The sequence below is a fragment of the Sebastes fasciatus genome, chromosome 17, assembly GCF_043250625.1.
Source record: "Sebastes fasciatus isolate fSebFas1 chromosome 17, fSebFas1.pri, whole genome shotgun sequence".
Lineage (NCBI taxonomy): Eukaryota > Metazoa > Chordata > Actinopteri > Perciformes > Sebastidae > Sebastes > Sebastes fasciatus.
The window spans coordinates 5447136-5465860 of record NC_133811.1 but is presented as its reverse complement, the minus strand read 5'-3'; the positions used below and the strand labels follow the sequence as shown (position 1 = coordinate 5465860).

Here is an 18725-nt window from a genome sequence, read left to right as displayed (position 1 = left end):
ACGTGATATATCTTAAATAAATAAACCATATTAAAACAGAAAGTGACAAAAAAGGAAATTGTTCATTTTTAAGATTTTCTTTACCAAGTTGCTTGTGTACAATTTATTATTTTAATAATAAATAAAATTCTGTTAATTTTGAAGATTTTTCACTAACTTGCTAGTGTAAGATTTATTATTTTAATAATAAATAAAATTCTGTTAATTTTGAAGATGTTTTTTTACCAAGTTGCTAGTGTCCGAGTTATCATTTTAATAATAAATAAAATTCTGTTAATTTTGAAAATTTTTCATTAAGTTGCTAGTGTAAGATTTATTATTTTAATAATAAATACAATTCTGTATATTTTTAAGATTTGGGTTTACCAAGTTGCTAGTGTCTGAGTTATCATTTTAATAATAAATAAAATTTCTTAATTTTTAAGATTTTCTTTACCAAGTTGCTGGTGTTTGACTTGATATTTTAATAATAAATAAACTTCTGTTAATTTTGATTTTTTTTTTTACCAAGTTGCTAGTGTCCGAGTTATCAATTTAATAATAAATAAAATGTTGTTAATTTTGAAGATTTTTTACCAAGTTGTTAGTGTAAGATTTATTATTTTAATAATAAATAAAATTCTATTAATTTTTAAGATTTTTTTTTTTTTACCAAAATATTCCTTAAAATCAATAAAATCTTCTTCTACGGTCTTAAAAGGCAGAAGTGTCCGAGTTATCATTTTAATAATAAATACAATTTTGTTAATTTTTAAGATTTTCTTTACCAAGTTGCTGGTGTTTGATGTATTGCTTTAATAATAAATACAAATTCAATTTGTATAAATAAAATACAAGTTTGTATTTATTTGTTATATTTTTTGTTACAAAGTTAAAAAAAACAATACACATAAAAAGAACAGTGAATCCCACACAGTAAGACATACAGCTTATTAATTAAACACTGGTGTCCTCAAATATGAAATAGTCTCCACTCTCTTACATATAAAAAAGTTATTATCACAGACAGAAGATCGCATTTCAACTGCCCTAACGTTACCTTAACTTTATGACATATAACTAGTTACGTTAAAGTTAACCAGGTGTACTAATGCTAGGCTATTATAACTAGAATAAATTAATTAAAAATAAATCGTGAAAGTGTATAAGAGCATATATGATTATAGAAGTATATGATGGCCAACCCCATGCTCACTTATGTCTCATAAATTGTTGCAGCAATTTGGGGGTTTACGCCAGTTGTTACACAGATTTGTTTCTAAATTTAACCATTTTTTACCACTCAAGAATTTATAAAAATGATCAATAATCCCTCCAAAATACCACGTTAAGAGATTTAGAGACCATTTATGTAATTCCAAGACTGCTTAGGGATCCCGGTATGCAGAAATATTCAAACAAATCATTTAAAAATAGGCAAAAATAACACATTTATATTGCATGCAAAAAAACTGCATGTTTTTTGGCACCAAACTGCATGTGATTATTATATATAATATAGATATTGTGGGTACCGAGGTAAAATGAGTCTAATGTTGTGAGAGTTTACAGGAGCGTGATAACAAGGCGAGCGCTGCTCAGCAGGAAGTCAAGCTACATATGATGCGCAGTGCGCATGCGCCGCAGCTCTCCTCAATCTATCGCTGCGTTTCTCTCCATAAAACGGTAAGGACGAGCTATTTATTCACCGTGTGCTTTTAAATATGCTCGGCTGTAAAATACCCGCCGTTCTTACGACACTCGGGGTAGTTTTTAGCCGGGTGTTTGGGGGTAAATAGCGGATGTGGGGTTCAGCTTCGCAGGCTCGTCCAGAATGGAGGAGCAACGCCGCCGCGCCGTGCCGTTGTTTGCTGTACGTGCCGCCGCACAGGGAGACGTCATTTTGAGGGGGAGCGGACGGACGGAGAGTTAAAATGCAGAGTTACGAAGGGACGTACGGTTCAGAGACAAGCGGCACGTAACCGTCACACTGTAAATGCAAAGCTTTACCCCGTCAAGCACCGTATAGTGCACACTATTGTCCAGGTTGCCACATATTAAGTTACGCCCTTTTGCGTTAGCCTGTAATGGCTTCCTAGAGCTAGGAGGCTAGTCTAGTCTGAGTGAGCAGCTACAGAGAGAAGAGAAGCAGGCAGCTACCCACGGCGGTCCTGATAACAACACACTCATATAGAAGAACAGGAGGCTGTTTCTCTGCTACTAGACGGATGGGTTTAGTTCAGGTGTAACAGTGAATGGTCTACTGACCTCATCTCAGTCAGCATCTCAATGAATCACGCTAAACTGCGGTTTCTATCCTCTAATACCACAGTGACCGTTACATCTAGATAAACACTATCTGACAGTTTATAAAGTGAGACTGAATTATTAAATTAATAATAATATTAACGTTACGCGACAGAGCACAGAGTTTATGATAATATACCAGTAGATATTGTGATTAATGTAGTCCACCAAACAGTTGATTCATTATATGTTTTAGACGCGAAGAAATATTGAGTCAGTTGAACCATTTGTGTTATTATTTATATATATATATATCTATCTATCTATATATGTATAGATATATACATATATATCTATATATGTATATATGTATATATACATATATAGATATATATTTATGTATATGTATATATATATATGGGTATATATATGTATGTATATGTATTTGTATATATATATATATGTATATGTATGTGTATATATATGTATATATGTATGTGTATATATACAGTATGTGTATATATATATATATATATATATATATATATAAAATAACATTTCATATTTCAGAAATGGTTCAACGGACCCAATATTTCTTCGCGTCTAAAACATATTTTTTTGTATATATATATATGTATGTATATATATATATATATATATAAAATAACATTTCATATTTCAGAAATGGTTCAACGGACCCAATATTTCTTCGCGTCTAAAACATATTTTTTTGTATATATATATATGTATGTATATATATATATATATATATATATATATATATATATATATGTATGTATGTATATATATACATATATATGTATGTATGTATATATATACATATATATGTATGTATATATACATTTATATGTATATATATGTATGTATATATATATATACATTTATATATATATATATATATATATATATGTATGTATATATATATATATATACATTTATATGTGTGTATATATATATATATATATATATATATATATGTATGTATATATATACATTTATATGTATATATATATATATGTATGTGTATATATATACATTTATATGTATATATATATACATACATATAAATGTGTATATTTATATACATATAAATGTATATACATATATATTTATAAATTAGCGGGTGTAACGTTATATTAGATTAATATTATGAATTTGTATATTTTTAACATATTATGTTTTACCAGTGGTTGTTACTGTTTCTCAGCTGTCAAGAGAACGTTAACATTAAAATGACAAATGTCTTAATGGAGTTTGGTTTATGGTGTACTTCATGTTAGGGAGACTCTAACTTGGTGAAAAAGTTTAGTTAACTAATTAAATTAAAGTTAAACAGCTATCTTAATGCTAGGCTATTCAAACTAGTTTTGGGGTTCTGATATGCAGCTATTTCTTGGTGCAACTTATGCCTAATTGCTCTTATATTTTATTTTGAAAGTAACTTTGACTTTCTTTCATTCAAAAGTGGATATTGTGGATATTGATTAGTGGATATCATGTTATATTAGATTTATATTAATGAATTCCTAAGTTTGAGCATTTTGAACATGTTTTACAAGTGGTTGTTTATGTTTCTTTGCTGACAAGAGAACGTTAACATCAAAATGACAAATTTCTAAATGGAGTTTGGTTTATGGTTTTCTTCATGTTAAGGAGAGTGAAACATAGCTAACAGCTCTTACAGAAGACTGTATTACATTTTATTTCAACTGCCCTAATGTTACCCTAACTATATTACATATAACTAGTTAAGTTAAAGTTAATCAGGTGTACTAATGCTAGGCTATTATAACTAGAATAACTTAATTAAAAATAAATTGTGAAAGTGTATAAGAGCATATATGATTATAGAAGTATATGATGGCCATCCCCATGCTCACTTATGTCTCATAAGTTGTTGCAGCAATTTGGGGGTTTACGCCAGTTGTTACACAGATATGTTTCTAAATTTAACCGTTTTTTACCACTCAAGAATTGATACGAATTATCAATAATCCTTCCAAAATATCACGTTAAGACACCATTTATGTAATTACAAGACAAAAAAATGGCATGTTTTTGGCCCCAAACTGCATGAGATTATAATATAGATATTGTGGGTACCCATAGAACCCATTTTCATCCACATATCTTGAGGTCAGAGGTCAAGGGACCCCTTTTTAAAAATGGCCATACTAGTTTTTCCTCACCAAAATTTAGTGGAACTTTGGAGCGTTATTTAGCCTCCTTCCCGACATGCTAGCATACCATGGTTGGTTCCAATGGACTTCTTAGGTTTTGTAGTTTCATATGATACTCTAGCTCTAACACTGAGCCTGCTACAGCCTATGAAAAAAATAAAGTCGGCCGCCGGCGCCCTCAAGGAGTGGCAGAGGTTAGCTCAAAAAAACAAAAATAGTTTTGAATCTTTGCATCTTGATATCAATAACATTACATGACAACCTGAGAAATATATGGGCTTTATCATCTTTCATTTATGTTTTTTTTTTATGTCTTCATCATATTTCAGATGAGCCAACTCCTGGATAGCTGTTGTATGAAAGCAGCGCCCCTCTGTAGTCTACTCTGAGTGTGATGGCGACCACCGACGAGGTCACGGTGTCCATGGCGGAGGTGGTGATGGTGAAGGGTGATTGTGAAGGAGACTCCGATGACCCCAATAAGACTCAGGTCATCCTCCAGCTCCAGCCAATCACCTCTGGGTAAGTACTGAAGTCAGGTGTAACCTCACTGAGACTAAGCTAGGATGTGGACTGAAATTCAAATATCACTTCATTTCAAAGCAATATCAACAAAACACAGAGACGCCAGATGATCAGCCACGATTAGGTGTTGATTACAGTGGGATAAAGAGTGCCTCTCCTGAGTAGATACAAGATAGACAGACAGTATACTACCAGGAAGAAATGTGAAAATGCAAACTGTTTCCTCTACAGAGATGAATCTGCGGAAACAGATGCAGCTGTCATGACCGTTGAAGCACATCAAGGTAAGACACTGTCACAATAACATTTGGACAACTTTTAGTGATGCTTACATTTTGCACAATACATTACAAAAAATCATGTTTTCCTCCGGTCTCCTCACATCTTCATTCTTTTAGAACAAGTCGATGGAGATGACGTTGAAATTGGCTGTCCCATAACATGCGGCGACTGCAAAGCTGTGTTGCTGGTGAAGAAGTTTGTGTGCCCTGGGATCAACGTAAAATGTGTGAAGGTTGGTATTCATCATGGTTTTAAGTCCACATTGACGACTGCAGCATTGGTTTTCAAAAGCTCATCCATATGCTAATTATTTTTTAATGAAAACGTGTCACAACAAGACATATAGACTCTAATATTAAAGCACTTAAAGATAGTGAAAAAGACTGTTACAAATGGTTGCTACCAGTACTGAACATAGCTACATGGCAACTAGGTCATTCAATAGTCAGTCAGCAGGAAATAAACATGAACTACTTCTGGTCCCAGAATAACTCCACTGGACTTCTCATCTCTTCTTTCTTTACACGTGTAAGATTCAAATAGCATTATGCTGATTACAACTCAAGTTTCTGTATTATCATCATTCATATGCACAACAACTAAAACGAAGCAGTTGTTGGCATGAAAACCTTGGACCTCAGATTCGCTTCAACAACACTCATTGAATGTGTATATTTAAAAAAGGAAAATCACACAAGTAAAAATAAAATGAGAAACTAAGACATAAAATAGTGCAAGTTAAAATATAGGGCTAAAATATAAACACAAATAAAATGCATAATAAGTCATGTATATTAGTGGTAGACAGTATTTCAAATGGATAAACTGAATGCAAACAGGGATGTATATGCATAATGAGTAATACATATATATACACAGAAGTGTAAACAGGAATGTAGAATGTATATGCATAAAGAGAAGCACTATAAGTGCAATGAGAAGAACTATGATAGAACTATAAGTGGGCCTGAGCGTACAGAGGCTGATTGAGTTGAATGTCCTGAACAATTAAATATGATGAATGTTCTCTTCTGTATAATGTTCTCTTAAATACTAAAACAAAAATTTCAAAGATATCCCTGTTAGTCTTTTCAGCCATAGTGTTGTGAATGAGTTGAATTAAACAGGTGCTTACTATTGTCAATCATAGCTGGTCAAGCTGAGCCTGTAGTGAGCAGCTAAGCTAAGCACAACAAATGCTCTGAACCAAATGTAATATTGAGAACCGAGGCTCACAAAAGAAATATGAAACGGTGGTAAGAAATCATTAAGGCTTCAAATAATACCACAAATAATACCACCAGTATTCAAACACAATGATAGACTCACTTTATCATCAGTCAATACTCACTAATGCACAGCACTTGACCGACTCATAGTGCACAGTTCTATACCACATAACATTCCCTCAGTCAGCATAGTAGGTTTAGTTTGTGTGATGGTATGAAAAAATGTACTACCTTTTTAAGATGGCGACTCTGTGCGGATTCTGAAGAAGAGCATCTGCTCGAAACGTCACTAACTAAGATGTGCCGATAAATTGCACTTAAAGTGTGCGAACCTTCTTCTACATTTTTAATTGCTGTCTTCTACTTGTCCAGCGCCGGCCTACTATGGTTTTGGATGTGCGCGGCACATTGTTTATGAAAAAATGTACTGCCATGATTCAAAATACCACAGTATGCCTATTACTCTTTTTAAATTAAAGGCCAGTATCAGCAAAGCACTATCAGACATACACTGATCAGCCATAACATTAAGACCACTGACAGGTGAAGTGAATAACATTGACTATCTCGTTACCATGGCACCTGGCAGTGGGGGGTGATATATTAGACAGCAAGTGAACATTTTGAACTTTAAACTTTGAAGCAGAAGCAGAACAAATAGGCCAGCGTAAGGATGTGAGTGACTTTGACAAGGGCCGAATAGTGCTGGCTAGACGACTGGGTCAGAGCATCTCCAGAACTGCAGCTCTTGTGGGATGTTCCCGGTCTGTAGTGGTCAGGACCTACCAAAAGTGGACAAGGAAGGAAAACCAGCGACAGGGTCAGACCCGAGGCTCATTGATGCACGTGGGGAGCGAAGGCTGGCCCGTGTTGTCTGATCCAATAGAAGAGCTACTGGAGCTCAAATTGCTGAAAAAGTTAATGCTGGTTCCGATAGAAAGGTGTCAGAACACACAGTGCATCGCAGTTTATTGCGTATGGGGCTGCGTAGCCGCAGACCAGTCAGGGTGCACGTGCTGTCCTAATGTTCTGTCTGATCGGTGTATGAAGAACAGTGTGTCATTTTGCTGTTGGTGTTTCACCATCTCTGCTGTGACCTCTACATTGAACTCGGTGTGGTTTCTCAACTAATGCTCTCTCCACTAGTATGAAGACCAGCTGATCAGCCCCAAGCAGTTTGTGCACATCTCTGGAAAAGCCACTCTGAAGGACTGGAAGAGAGCCATCAGGATGGGCGGAGTCATGCTCAGGTGAGGAGGGCACTTCTGTTTTGGATTAGTGAGCCGTAAGCCATATTTCAATATTCTGCTGAGTTCTGCTTGGTTGCACTAAACAACGTTCTAATTCATCACAGTCTGCATGCAAACTCTTACATATGTATCGCTGCTGATGTAACGGGCAGAGATGTGACTCGCACATCTTGAATAAATGTATGAAATATTCAGTGTAGCTTTATACGAGTGAACTAACTCGACATTATTCCATCACTCCTGAGCCGTAGATGAGATGGTAATAATCACGCTTGGCTTTTCATCAAACCTCCCGTCTCTTTGACGGATGGAAATGTTCAATGTCTAATACATATGGAGCATTCAGAAAAAATGGTGTCATATATCAGTTGGGTGAAGATGAGATTCCTTTCTCTGTTGCTGCTTCTCGCTCAGGTTAATAGTGAGAAGAAAAAGTCTTTTTAGAGAAATGTGTTATCTGTGCAGCTTTATTAATATTTATTTTATTTAGAAATATACTGCACTGCTTGCATTGTGGGATGCTTGTGTTTGTTTTTTAAAATTATTCCTTACCACTCAGGCTGTTTTGTGAATCAGTGAATAAACATGAATCGGTTGTTGCCCTTAAAATTATAACTTCCAAATAGGGATGCACGATATATATCGGGCTCGATAAATTATCGGCCAATTTACACCGATCAGCCATAACGTTATGACCGCCTAATATTGAGTACACCCCCCTTTTGCCGCCAAAACAGCCCTGACCCGTCGAGGCATGGACTCCACTAGACCTCTGAAGGTCTGCTGTGGTATCTGGCACCAAGCCTTCAGTAGCAGATCCTTTAAGTCCTGTATAAGTTGCGAGGTGGGGCCTCCGTGGATCGGACTTGTTTGTCCGGCACATCCCACAGATGCTCGATTGGATTAAGATCTGGAGAATTTGGAGGCCGAGTCAACACCTCAAACTCGTCGCCGTCCACATGATGTGAAAGAAAACGTGATTCATCAGACCAGGCCACCTTCATTCATTGCTCCGTGGTCCGGTTCTGATGCTCATGTGCCCGTTGTAGGCGCTTTTGGCGGTGGAGATGGGTCAGCGCGGGCACCCCTAATGGTCTGCGGCTACGCAGCCCCATACGCAACAAACTGCGATGCACTGTGTGTTCTGACTCCTTTCTATCGGAACCAGCATTAACTTTTTCAGCAGTTTGAGCTGCAGTAGCTCTTCTATTGGATCGGACAACACGGGCCAGCCTTGCACTATTTGGCCCTTGTCAAAGTCACTCACATCCTTATGCTTGCCCATATTTTCTGCCTCCCACACATCAACTTCAAGGACAAAATATTCACTTGCATCCTAATATATCCCACCCACTGCCAGGTGTAACGAGATAGTCAATGTTATTCACTTCAGCTGTCAGTGGTCTTAACGTTATGGCTGATCGGTGTATATCATTATGTATTATTCCAATGAAATTATAGCCAATAAATGAGCATTTTAAGAGTCAAAACTGTGTTAACAATAGTGATAATGTCAGTTAGTCTTGGTTAGGTCAGAACTATGGAATATTAAATCATGAATATTTGCTCATTACATCTTAGCCAATTGGTGTGCATAAACTACAGGTTATGAACTTCTTTTTAAAATACAAAAATGAAATTATCGGTTATCTTATTGGTATCGGCCATGAGAGGCAGGTAATTATCGGTTATCAGTATCGGCTGAAAAAAATCCATATTGTACATCCCTCCTTCCGAACAAGTAGAATAAGTGTACTGAGTTGGAAAGACTACACCTCCTGCTCAGAAATGAACATATCAAAATGTTGGTCAGTTATAATAGTGACCAATCAAACCAAACTTGTTTTTTCTCTTCCGTTTACTAACTGTTTGAAACCCTGCTTTATTTCTGCTCTCCAGAAAAATGATGGATTCGGGTCAGCTCGACTTCTACCAGCACAGCACGCTGTGCACCAACACGTGTCGCAGCACCAAGTTTGACCTTTTAATCAACAACACGCGGTTCCCTCCCGACGGCTCTGGACTCACCACGCCCACGTCCTCTCAAGGTGAGAACACACCAAGGTCACAGCTTTACCAATGCCAGCCTATTTTCTGATTTATCAATTATGTGTAATATCATATATATAAGTAAGAAAACAAAATATGTTGAAAGCAAAAAACACATTTATTTTTTAAGCAGATTTAGACTACAATAACGTCCTAAATGATGAAGTATTTAGCGATTCATCTCAGTTCAAAAGGGAAAATAAAAATAGTCCCCGTGTACAAGTTATGTTTGCTGTTTTAAACTTGTTTTTGCTTGACTTTTTCATGCAAGCATTAGCTGATTCTGGAGACTTGCTGCACTCTTATACCAGCTGGAGGAAATGCTTCATCGTGTTAGACAGACTTCCTCTCCTGCATGAAATTCTTTTGACACATCGATTACAGCTACCTGCTTCACTACGGTCTTTTTTTAAAAGTGTAGCTTCACTTGTAAGCCAACAAGGAACTACCCAACAAAAAGCAACTTGCATCCAGATTCATGCAAATATCAAACACATTTTTGAAACACAATTTTCATGGTTCTCTCTCTGAACAACCGTTCACTTTATTTCACTGGTTACACAAATAACACTAGACCCAACTCTTCAGCTACAGTACGCCTCACTGTTGCCGTCCTTATCACGAGTTTAGTAGCGGCTCATTGATTTAGAACTGCGTCATAGTTACACTGTCCACCTCTTAGAAATGAATACACCCGTCAGCCAATCAGAAACAAGTTCTCTGTGACCGTGGTATAAGCAAGCATAACTGGATGTGTGGACAGAAGTGCAGTAGGTTCAAACTTACTGCCTAATAGGCAGCCGTTGTTTTCCATTCATTTTACTGTGCTTTTGGACTGCTGACCGTCAAATCTCAGACATTTGACAAACCAGAAACACAGTCAATTCTTTTGTTCTACTTGCAACTAGCATTGCGTTGTTAGCATAATGCGTTCTGTCTTGTGTGCATTGCAGCTCAGGTTGTCCTGGGTAACGGCGGGACAGTGGGCGAGGACAGAGCCGAGGTTCTGAGTGGGAAGATGGACTGGATTTCAAGCTCGCTGGAGGCTGTGGACAAGAAGGAATCTAATGAGATCTCAGGTCACAGAGAGCACACATCCCAACATTTCACAATAACGATAACTTCATAGTGCAGCCGTGAATGACACTTGTGTTTGTTGTCTGTACGTCCACAGAGGACACGCTGAACTTCTGGAAGGGCATCGCTGACGTGGGTTTGCTGGGTGAAGTGGTGACCAACATCAGTACGGAGCTGCTGGAGCTGCTGAACGGCGTGCAGCAGCGCAGGGACCCGTCTACCTTACAGGACACGGGTACGCAACAACGCTAATGTGCAATGGCTGCTGGGAAAGCATTATCCTTATCCATATGTATGAGTTAGGGCTCGCTCGAAGGTGCATGAACGAGCAACAAATGGAAAGAAGGAACAACTTCAGCTGCTGCTGGAAGCTGATGAGTGAAAAACCAACACCAGAAAGCTTTTAGAAGGGCTACTGTTGGTCTGTGTAGCAATACTGACCGAATACGTAACGATTCATTGTTTACAATAGCTGAATTTGTTCCTCCTTTCTGACTGACCAAGTGACCCTTTGATTGATGCCGCACTGATCCCAGATTCCTGTCTGGTAGAGGTGGCAGTGCTCAGTAACCTTGCCCAAGTGTTCGGCCTGCTCGACTCGGTCAAGAACACGCTGGAAAGGAGGAGGCAGCAGACGGATCCCGGCCAGGAGCATATCCTCAACACACTCACTGGTGAGTAGACAACCAAAACAAGGTCCCACACTGTGATTCTCTAAATATGTCAGCTGTCCATTGTTTGACTGATGTGTATATCATCATCATCATCATCATCGTCGTCGGATGTGGGTTTTTTTGGGGAAAAGAAGTGAACAATGATGTCACTGTAGATTGCTATATGACTCAGTTACAACAACAACAAAATGCAGTAATCCAGAGATACATTTGCGCCAATTTTTTATGACCTCTCTTTTTTTTTTTTTTTTCCAGGAAAACACTGGCATCAGTGTTCTTACTTCCAAAATCGACTTACTGTTTTGGTTAGTTTTAGTTCATTTCGGTCATTTTCAACTTATACAACTAAAATATACTGGAAAAACAAAGTTTGGAAACTTGTGTTTGGTCGATTATTTCTCTGTTGTTACAATGCTAATGGTCATTGTATTTTACATGGTTGGAAAGCCTGTTCATTTACCTTCGCAATGATGTCCAACTTGTAAGGATCATGCATTTGTGGGATGAGCTGCACAGCTGATTATGTGGGTAGCGCCCAAGAAAAATTTGCCAAAATGCTCTGCCAATGGTAAACAGTGTATTCTCATAAGGCTACCAGGAAGCCTGCAATGACTGCCCTGAACCTGAACATGTGGGGGAATGTCATGTTCAGTGATGAGTCCAGGTTCTGTCTGCGAAAGTTGGATGGCAGGGTCAAAGTATGGAGACGACGTGGAGAACGCTATACTGATTGTTGAACCGATGGAGTAACAGCTTTTGGTGGGGGCAGTGTCATGGTGTGGGGCGGCATCTCCCTCACTGGCAAAACAAGGCTTGTCATCATTGAAGGCCATCTCAATGCAGTGAGATATCGGGATGAGATTCTGCAGCCAGTGGCGATCCCATATCTCCAAATCTGGGACCTAACTTCATCCTCCAAGAAACGACGCTCGGCCCCACAGAGCCAGGGTTATCACAGACTACCTCCACAATGTGGGAGTAGAGAGAATGGAACGGCCTGCCAAGAGTCCACACCTCATCCCAATTCAACACTTGTAGGATCAGCTTGGGCGTGCTGTACGTGTTAGAGTGACCAACACAACCACGCTGGCTGACCTTCAACGAATCCTGGTTGAGGAATGGAGCGCCATCCCACAGCAACGTGTGACCAGGTTGGTGACCAGCATGAGGAGGAGGTGCCAGGCTGTTGTGGCTGCGTATGGATCTTCCGCCGCTACTGAGGCTCCTGACGGTGTATTAAATGAATAAAGTGTAAAATAGCTAATATGTCTTGTTTGTTCCTTGTTACTGATAGAGAGCTCAATCATCCAATCCACCAAACAACTCACAACAAGAGTCAATACCAACAGGAGACTACACTGTTTACCATTGACGGAGCATTTTGGCAAATTTTTCTTGGGCACTACCCACATAATCAGCTGTGCTGCTCATCCCACAAATGCATGATCCTTACAAGTTGGACATCATTGTGAAGGTAAATAAACAGGCTTTCCAACGCTGTAAAATACAATGACCATTAGCATTGTAACAACAGAGAAATAATCCACCAAACACAAGTTTCCGAACTTTGTTTTTCCAGTTTATATAGCATTTAAAAATTATAAAAAACAATAATATGCCATTACTTTTGAAATAGTGAAAACCCAAGCAAGTTTATGCTGACCGAAAAGGTGTAGGCTGAAGCCTTATCTTATTATACCTACCCCTTTGAACACAAAAAAATTTATGAAAGAAAAAAAAAATAATTATATGTATATTGCATATACCAAAAAAGTCAACAACAATTCATATAAACACTAGTGTTCATACCTCAGTCTTATATTTGTTAATTATCTTATTTTAAAATATTTTTAAAATCTATTAAGCGTATTACACATTTTCATTTCATTTTCAAAACTATCTACATCTTTGTTTTTGTAAACTTAGTTCGTACTGACTCACTCTAATTTGTAACAACTTCTGGATTTGTTCTGGAAGCAACTTATTTTTTACTTTATACATTAATTGTGCAGTTTTAAAGTCCGTCAAATCTCTAAATTTGAGAGCATGCGAGTTTATAAGTAATATGTTGGTTGGTTCACGATAATCCGCTCTGTTTACAATTCTTATAACTCTCTTCTGTAGCATAAAAATTGGATTTGTGATTTGTGATGACATGCAGCAAAGGGCCACAGGTCGGATTCGAACCCCAGGCCGCTGCTGTAAGGACTCAGCCTTTAGTACATGGGGCGCCTGCTCTACCAGGGGAGCTACAGCAGCGCCCCAAATCCCAGATACTTCTTGATTAGATCCTAAAAAATCAACCACAGAAATAATGATAACGACCTCAAAGCCACACAACAGCACGTCCACAGAAATATGCAAGCATTACACACAGTTTGACAAAAACAACTTTAATTCAAGGTCCACTTACTAGCTTTTTTCTGAATCTCTGCATCTCACACCCTTCGTAAGTCTCCATGTGAGAGTTTTGGTTTTTGATAGCAACTTCACCAAGTTCAACCAAACAAGAAACCAAATGGAAAGTTCATGTTGAGCGGAATCAATGGGAAAAAAAATGATATGTTATAGGGCCTGTTTACACCTGGCATTAACATGCATCCTGGGTGATCCGATCACTAGTGATTAGGATTATTAGATCTCAAGACGCATTGAGATCCGAACGCTCAGAACACATCCAGCGATGGTCTGTGTGTGTCTTGGGCCACATTGAAGGACCGCCTACTCAGCTGACGTCCTTTGCGTAAGCGAAAGTACGTACTCATTTGCGCTCCCAACAACGCATTTGGTCTTTGCAAATGGAAACGTACGTGTTAATCTGCATTTAGAGCGGGGAAATGAGATCACAAGTGGTCACTCAAGGCACATTAATGCCAGGTGTGAACAGGGCCAGAGTCCTGCACTCATCAACCCGTGACCTGAAATGACTTTTAAAAAAGTATGAAAAATCAAACCGTTAAGATGCAGAACTCTTGGAGCTCTGTTATACAAACAAGCAGCTTCTGTGCAGTCAGGTGTTTGTGTGAGTGTTTAAATACTAAATATGAAAAGGCGAGATGACATTTTAATTGAGTCGATGTTGTGTATGTTTTGATATTGGACTTGGCATTTGCTGGTTTAAGCGCACCCACCATCTCAGATAAATATTGATATTAAATATCAATAATGGGACGTGTTAAATCTTATTTTGTAAACTTAACTTCAGTGCTGTGTTGTGTGCTCTGTGTAGACCTGGAGATGCAGTTGGAAGAGCAGAGGAAGCAGCAGCAGGTGCGAGCTCTCCTGACCTCCCCGCAGCCTGCAAAAAACAAAACTCCCACCAAGCGGCAGACCAAGCGACCTCGTCTCCAGAGGCCCGCCTCCACCACCACCCTCCTGACCTCCTCAGTCAACCAGCAGGCCGCCCTGCAGCCCCAGCAGTTCACCGTTCTGTCCCCCATCTCGCTGTCCTCTATGGGTCAGCCGTTTACCTTGGGAGGCCTGCCCATCGCCTCCCTGGGCCAGTCCTCCAACACGGTCACCCTGCTCCCCGCCGGCTCGCAGCTCTTCACCCGCTACATGGTGTCCGGGGACGGAAAGGGGGACACCATCACCTTGCACCCGTCCTCGGGCCTCACGCTGGTGGGTACCACCTCCATGCAAGACTCCGGCCAGTTAGGCACGGTGGTGAGCCCCGTGGAGCTGCTGCACCTGACCCAGCAGGCCGGCGGCGAGATGATGCCGTTAGAAGGCCAGATGGTGGACGGCACCATGCTGGTGCAGCAGGAGGTGGAGTCCGGCCAGGAGCACACGGTCATCGAGATCAACCCGGCTCCGATGGAGCAGACGGTGGGAGTGATGGAGCTGCAGCTGACCGGGGAGTCGGGCAGAGACGGGGCCACCATGATGGTCCAGAGCGGCATGGAGGACACGCAGTGCCAATTGCAGGAGGCGCAGACTGGGGGGGTTCAGGGGCTGCAGCTGGACGCCAGCGGACAGTTGTCAGGTGTGCAGATAGTGGTGATAGAAGAAAACACTCAGGAAGCCAACAAGGACAAATGAGACACACCTCCTATTTTATCCAGCAGAGCAGGTATGGACTCGTACTGAGCTATCACAGACTTGTGAAACTGTAAATACACAGAATTTCCAAATCCACAAATTGCCTTGGCCTAAGACCAAGCTCTAGGGTAGCCATTTTTCCTTTTTTGGTGTGTGTGTGTGTGTGTGCGTGTGTGTACATGCTCCTCTCAACTCGTTGTTATTTTTTTATTGAAACAAAGAGGCATCACAACAAAGAATATACTGAATGCTTCTGTTTGTTTTGTATTTAAAGTGATTCTGGTTTATTACGACTTGTGTCAAATAGTTGTAATTTTGGTCATCGTTTCTAGTTGTAATAATAACATTGTACTCACAAGTTAAATACTGTACTCCTGTACAATGATGGATTATTACCAACATTGTGGGTGTACTTACTTTCAATTTTACCTCCAAATAAAAAGAAGTAGATCAGAGTTCCCAAAACATGGCCCCCGGACCCGTACCATGCCAGTTTGCCACTGAACCGTGAGGAAACGAAAATGATTATAGAACTTTTCAGGTCATTTTTGCAATAATTACCTTGAACTTATGGATACTGATTTTGATCTTAAAGGGATAGTTTGGGTGTTTTGAAGTGGGGTTGTTTGAGGTACTTATCCATAGTCAGTGTATTACCTACAGTAGATGGCGGTCGGCACTCCCCCAGTTTGGAGAAACAGACAGGAGTTGAGAAAAGAAACCCTAAAAAATCTGTATCATAAATATTTTCGCCGGTTTACTTTGCCATGAGACAGCTATACGGTCTTTGTTTCTGACAGGGAACTGAAGCTGTTGTCTATGCTCTCACCAAAACATCCAGACTCCATTGAATAAAACAGTAATTTTACCTTGCTGGTCTACCGCTGCCTTGATCGGTTAATTTGTTTGTTTGACTTTGATGTTTTAAAGGGTTAGTTCAGATTAACCAAAGTCACACAATAGCACAAACCCAACTAACTGATCGAGGAAGCGGTAGACCAGCAGCCTCCTGTGTTCTGCGAGGTAAAATTACAGGTCGAGTCTGGTGGCTCTGGCGAGAGCATAGATGGATACAACAGCTTCAGTTGCCCGTTTGAAAGAGCTGTCTGACGGCAAGGTAAAACGGTGGATATATTCTAAATATAGTGTATGCTTATGCTGATAGATTTTTTTTAGGTGGCTAAAATACATTTTGCTGTGGGGCGTCCACAGCAGTACATTGCTTTGCTCCTATGATGGTACTCCTGTCTGCATCTCCAAACTGGGGGCGTGCTGTGCGCCATCTACTGTAGGTAATACACTAAGTACCTCATACAACCCCACTTCAAAACACATGATCCCTTTTAAATATGTCAATCATCACCGACTTAACTCAATGCACTCACTATGTTGCCAATATAAAAATGATCTGTAGCGCAAAAAACACTGGGGTTACGTTAATCTGGCTAAACTGTTGCCTTGTTTACAACCTGTTTGATCGTCTTTCTTCATTGGGACTTCCTTGAAGAGATGTCGCTGTGTTCCCAGATCTCATCAATGACCTTGGTCAGTACAATGTCATCAAAACAAACCGAAACAATGGCCAAAACTACAAAAACACCCGAGTTGTAATTATTAGGAATTATCCTTCGAGCCTCCACGAACAACTTGAGGACAAGCGAATGCACTGTAAAGTCTACACACAGCCAGGGCTTTAATGGTGCTGATGATTTGTCAGCTCACATCCTCTTAACACTGACTCAGTGGCAGCAGGCTGCAAGTCACGGCCCTCTACTGTTGATCAGACTTATTACCAGTAACAGTGTTGGCGTCACTCGAGGCTGGGATTAATTGCACTGTTGTGTCGTAGTGTCGCATCCAAGCTGTATTGTTTTTTGCACTGTGTGACATCCTGTTACGACTACAGGAAGATGTTTGCAACAATGCCTGCTCTCTAAACATTTCTTTACAAGTTGTTTTTTTATTATGTGCATAGTTAAATGGACTGAACTCCTCTCATTGGGATTGCATCGCTTATGCACTTATTCTCTTTCTTACTGCCTGATTTCTTCAAAACAAAAACTCCATTTATTTTCTTTCTTGGCTTTATCTCAGTATGATAGATAGTGTGGAGCTACTGGGCTGATTGTTTAAGTCAATATATAAAGAAACATATATATAAACTTAATGTCAAAATTTGGTATGCCTGTATTTTACACTTGTAAACTAGCGTCATATTTATTAGTTTCCAAACTGAAGAGATGGGGCTCTCTTGTTTTACGGTGCAACATGGATTAATTTATGTTCTTGGCTGTAGCTCACATCAACAAAGACCTTGTGCATTTCCAATAATTTAATTTAACAAATGAGGGTATTTGCATACTGACTTTGTAATGTGTTTTAATATCCAATTAAAACAGGAAACAAACAAAAGTGTGAGTGGTTGTTTCAGTGTTTCGCCACCAGAGGGCGCTGTGTGCTCACGCCACCGCGGGGCTGAAACTGGAGATGAGGGTTTACAGCTGCATTAATAGAAAGGTGGAAATAGTCTGCCGCTGTAATCTCTGGCTTCTCCATGTGTCAGGCTTATTGCAGGGTAATCTGCACCGTCATGGGTGCTGTCCGTGATGGGCAGGCCTCTCTGGAGGCTGAGCCGGGCTGACAGGGCACCGGGGCTCGCTGGTTATTACATTTCCCCTCTTCTTGTAGCCCACCTAATACTCCCAGACAGGCTGCATGAGGGGGATTTTGGTTATACGAGCACAAAAACAAGCAAATACACAAACCAGAGGGGCTGAAATAGACACCTAGGTGAACTGATTGTAGGTGTGTCGAACACAAAAAAAGGGAAAAACATCCCTACATCAGCGGTTGATTGTGAAGCCGCTGGAGGCCAACAGGTTGAGAAAAGTGAACCACAGGGGTCATTGTGTTGGCAAAGGGGGAGAGGATATGCTGTCCGAATAAATTACAGGTGTTCCATAGGCTGTGGATTGAGTTTCCTCGCATGTCGTGCACAAGACAAAGAACGGGAGCATCTGTTTCATGTGGGAAATGTCTCAAAGGCTCCTGTAGGGTTGAAAGGCTGTTGAAAGAGAGGCCAACACGGCTGACATTTTGTCAGTATTACCTTGGAAATAGCAGGTTTTAGCTGAGAATAGATACACGAGCGTGACATCTTGTAATCAAAGC

General features: G+C 39.7%; 1 protein-coding gene across 2 annotated transcripts; it reads left to right on the top strand.

Annotated features, from left to right (window-relative positions):
- The first annotated feature begins 1229 nt into the window (after positions 1-1229).
- Positions 1230-17966, top strand: gmeb1 (glucocorticoid modulatory element binding protein 1). Of its 2 annotated transcripts, none has more exons than XM_074613242.1 (10): positions 1230-1665; positions 4757-4949; positions 5184-5236; positions 5351-5466; positions 7610-7713; positions 9613-9761; positions 10716-10841; positions 10937-11074; positions 11391-11513; positions 14743-17966. In XM_074613242.1, exons 2-10 carry the CDS (start codon positions 4822-4824, stop codon positions 15552-15554), a joined length of 1749 nt encoding a protein of 582 aa, XP_074469343.1. In that variant the 5' UTR covers positions 1230-1665; positions 4757-4821; the 3' UTR covers positions 15555-17966. The 2 variants fall into 2 exon arrangements, with proteins under 2 accessions (XP_074469343.1, XP_074469342.1); XM_074613241.1 differs by having other exon boundaries at positions 1235-1665; positions 11376-11513.
- Positions 17967-18725: the final 759 nt, after the last annotated feature.

What these genes read in the sequence shown, in the direction of transcription:
- gmeb1 (XM_074613241.1), top strand. Translation starts at nt 4,822, where the DNA reads ATGGCGACCACCGACGAGGTCACGGTGTCCATGGCGGAGGTGGTGATG. An exon ending in CTCCAGCCAATCACCTCTGG is followed by an intron (nt 4,950 to 5,183) that starts GTAAGTACTGAA and finishes TTTCCTCTACAG; the next exon opens with AGATGAATCTGCGGAAACAG. An exon ending in GTCTACCTTACAGGACACGG is followed by an intron (nt 11,075 to 11,375) that starts GTACGCAACAAC and finishes CACTGATCCCAG; the next exon opens with ATTCCTGTCTGGTAGAGGTG.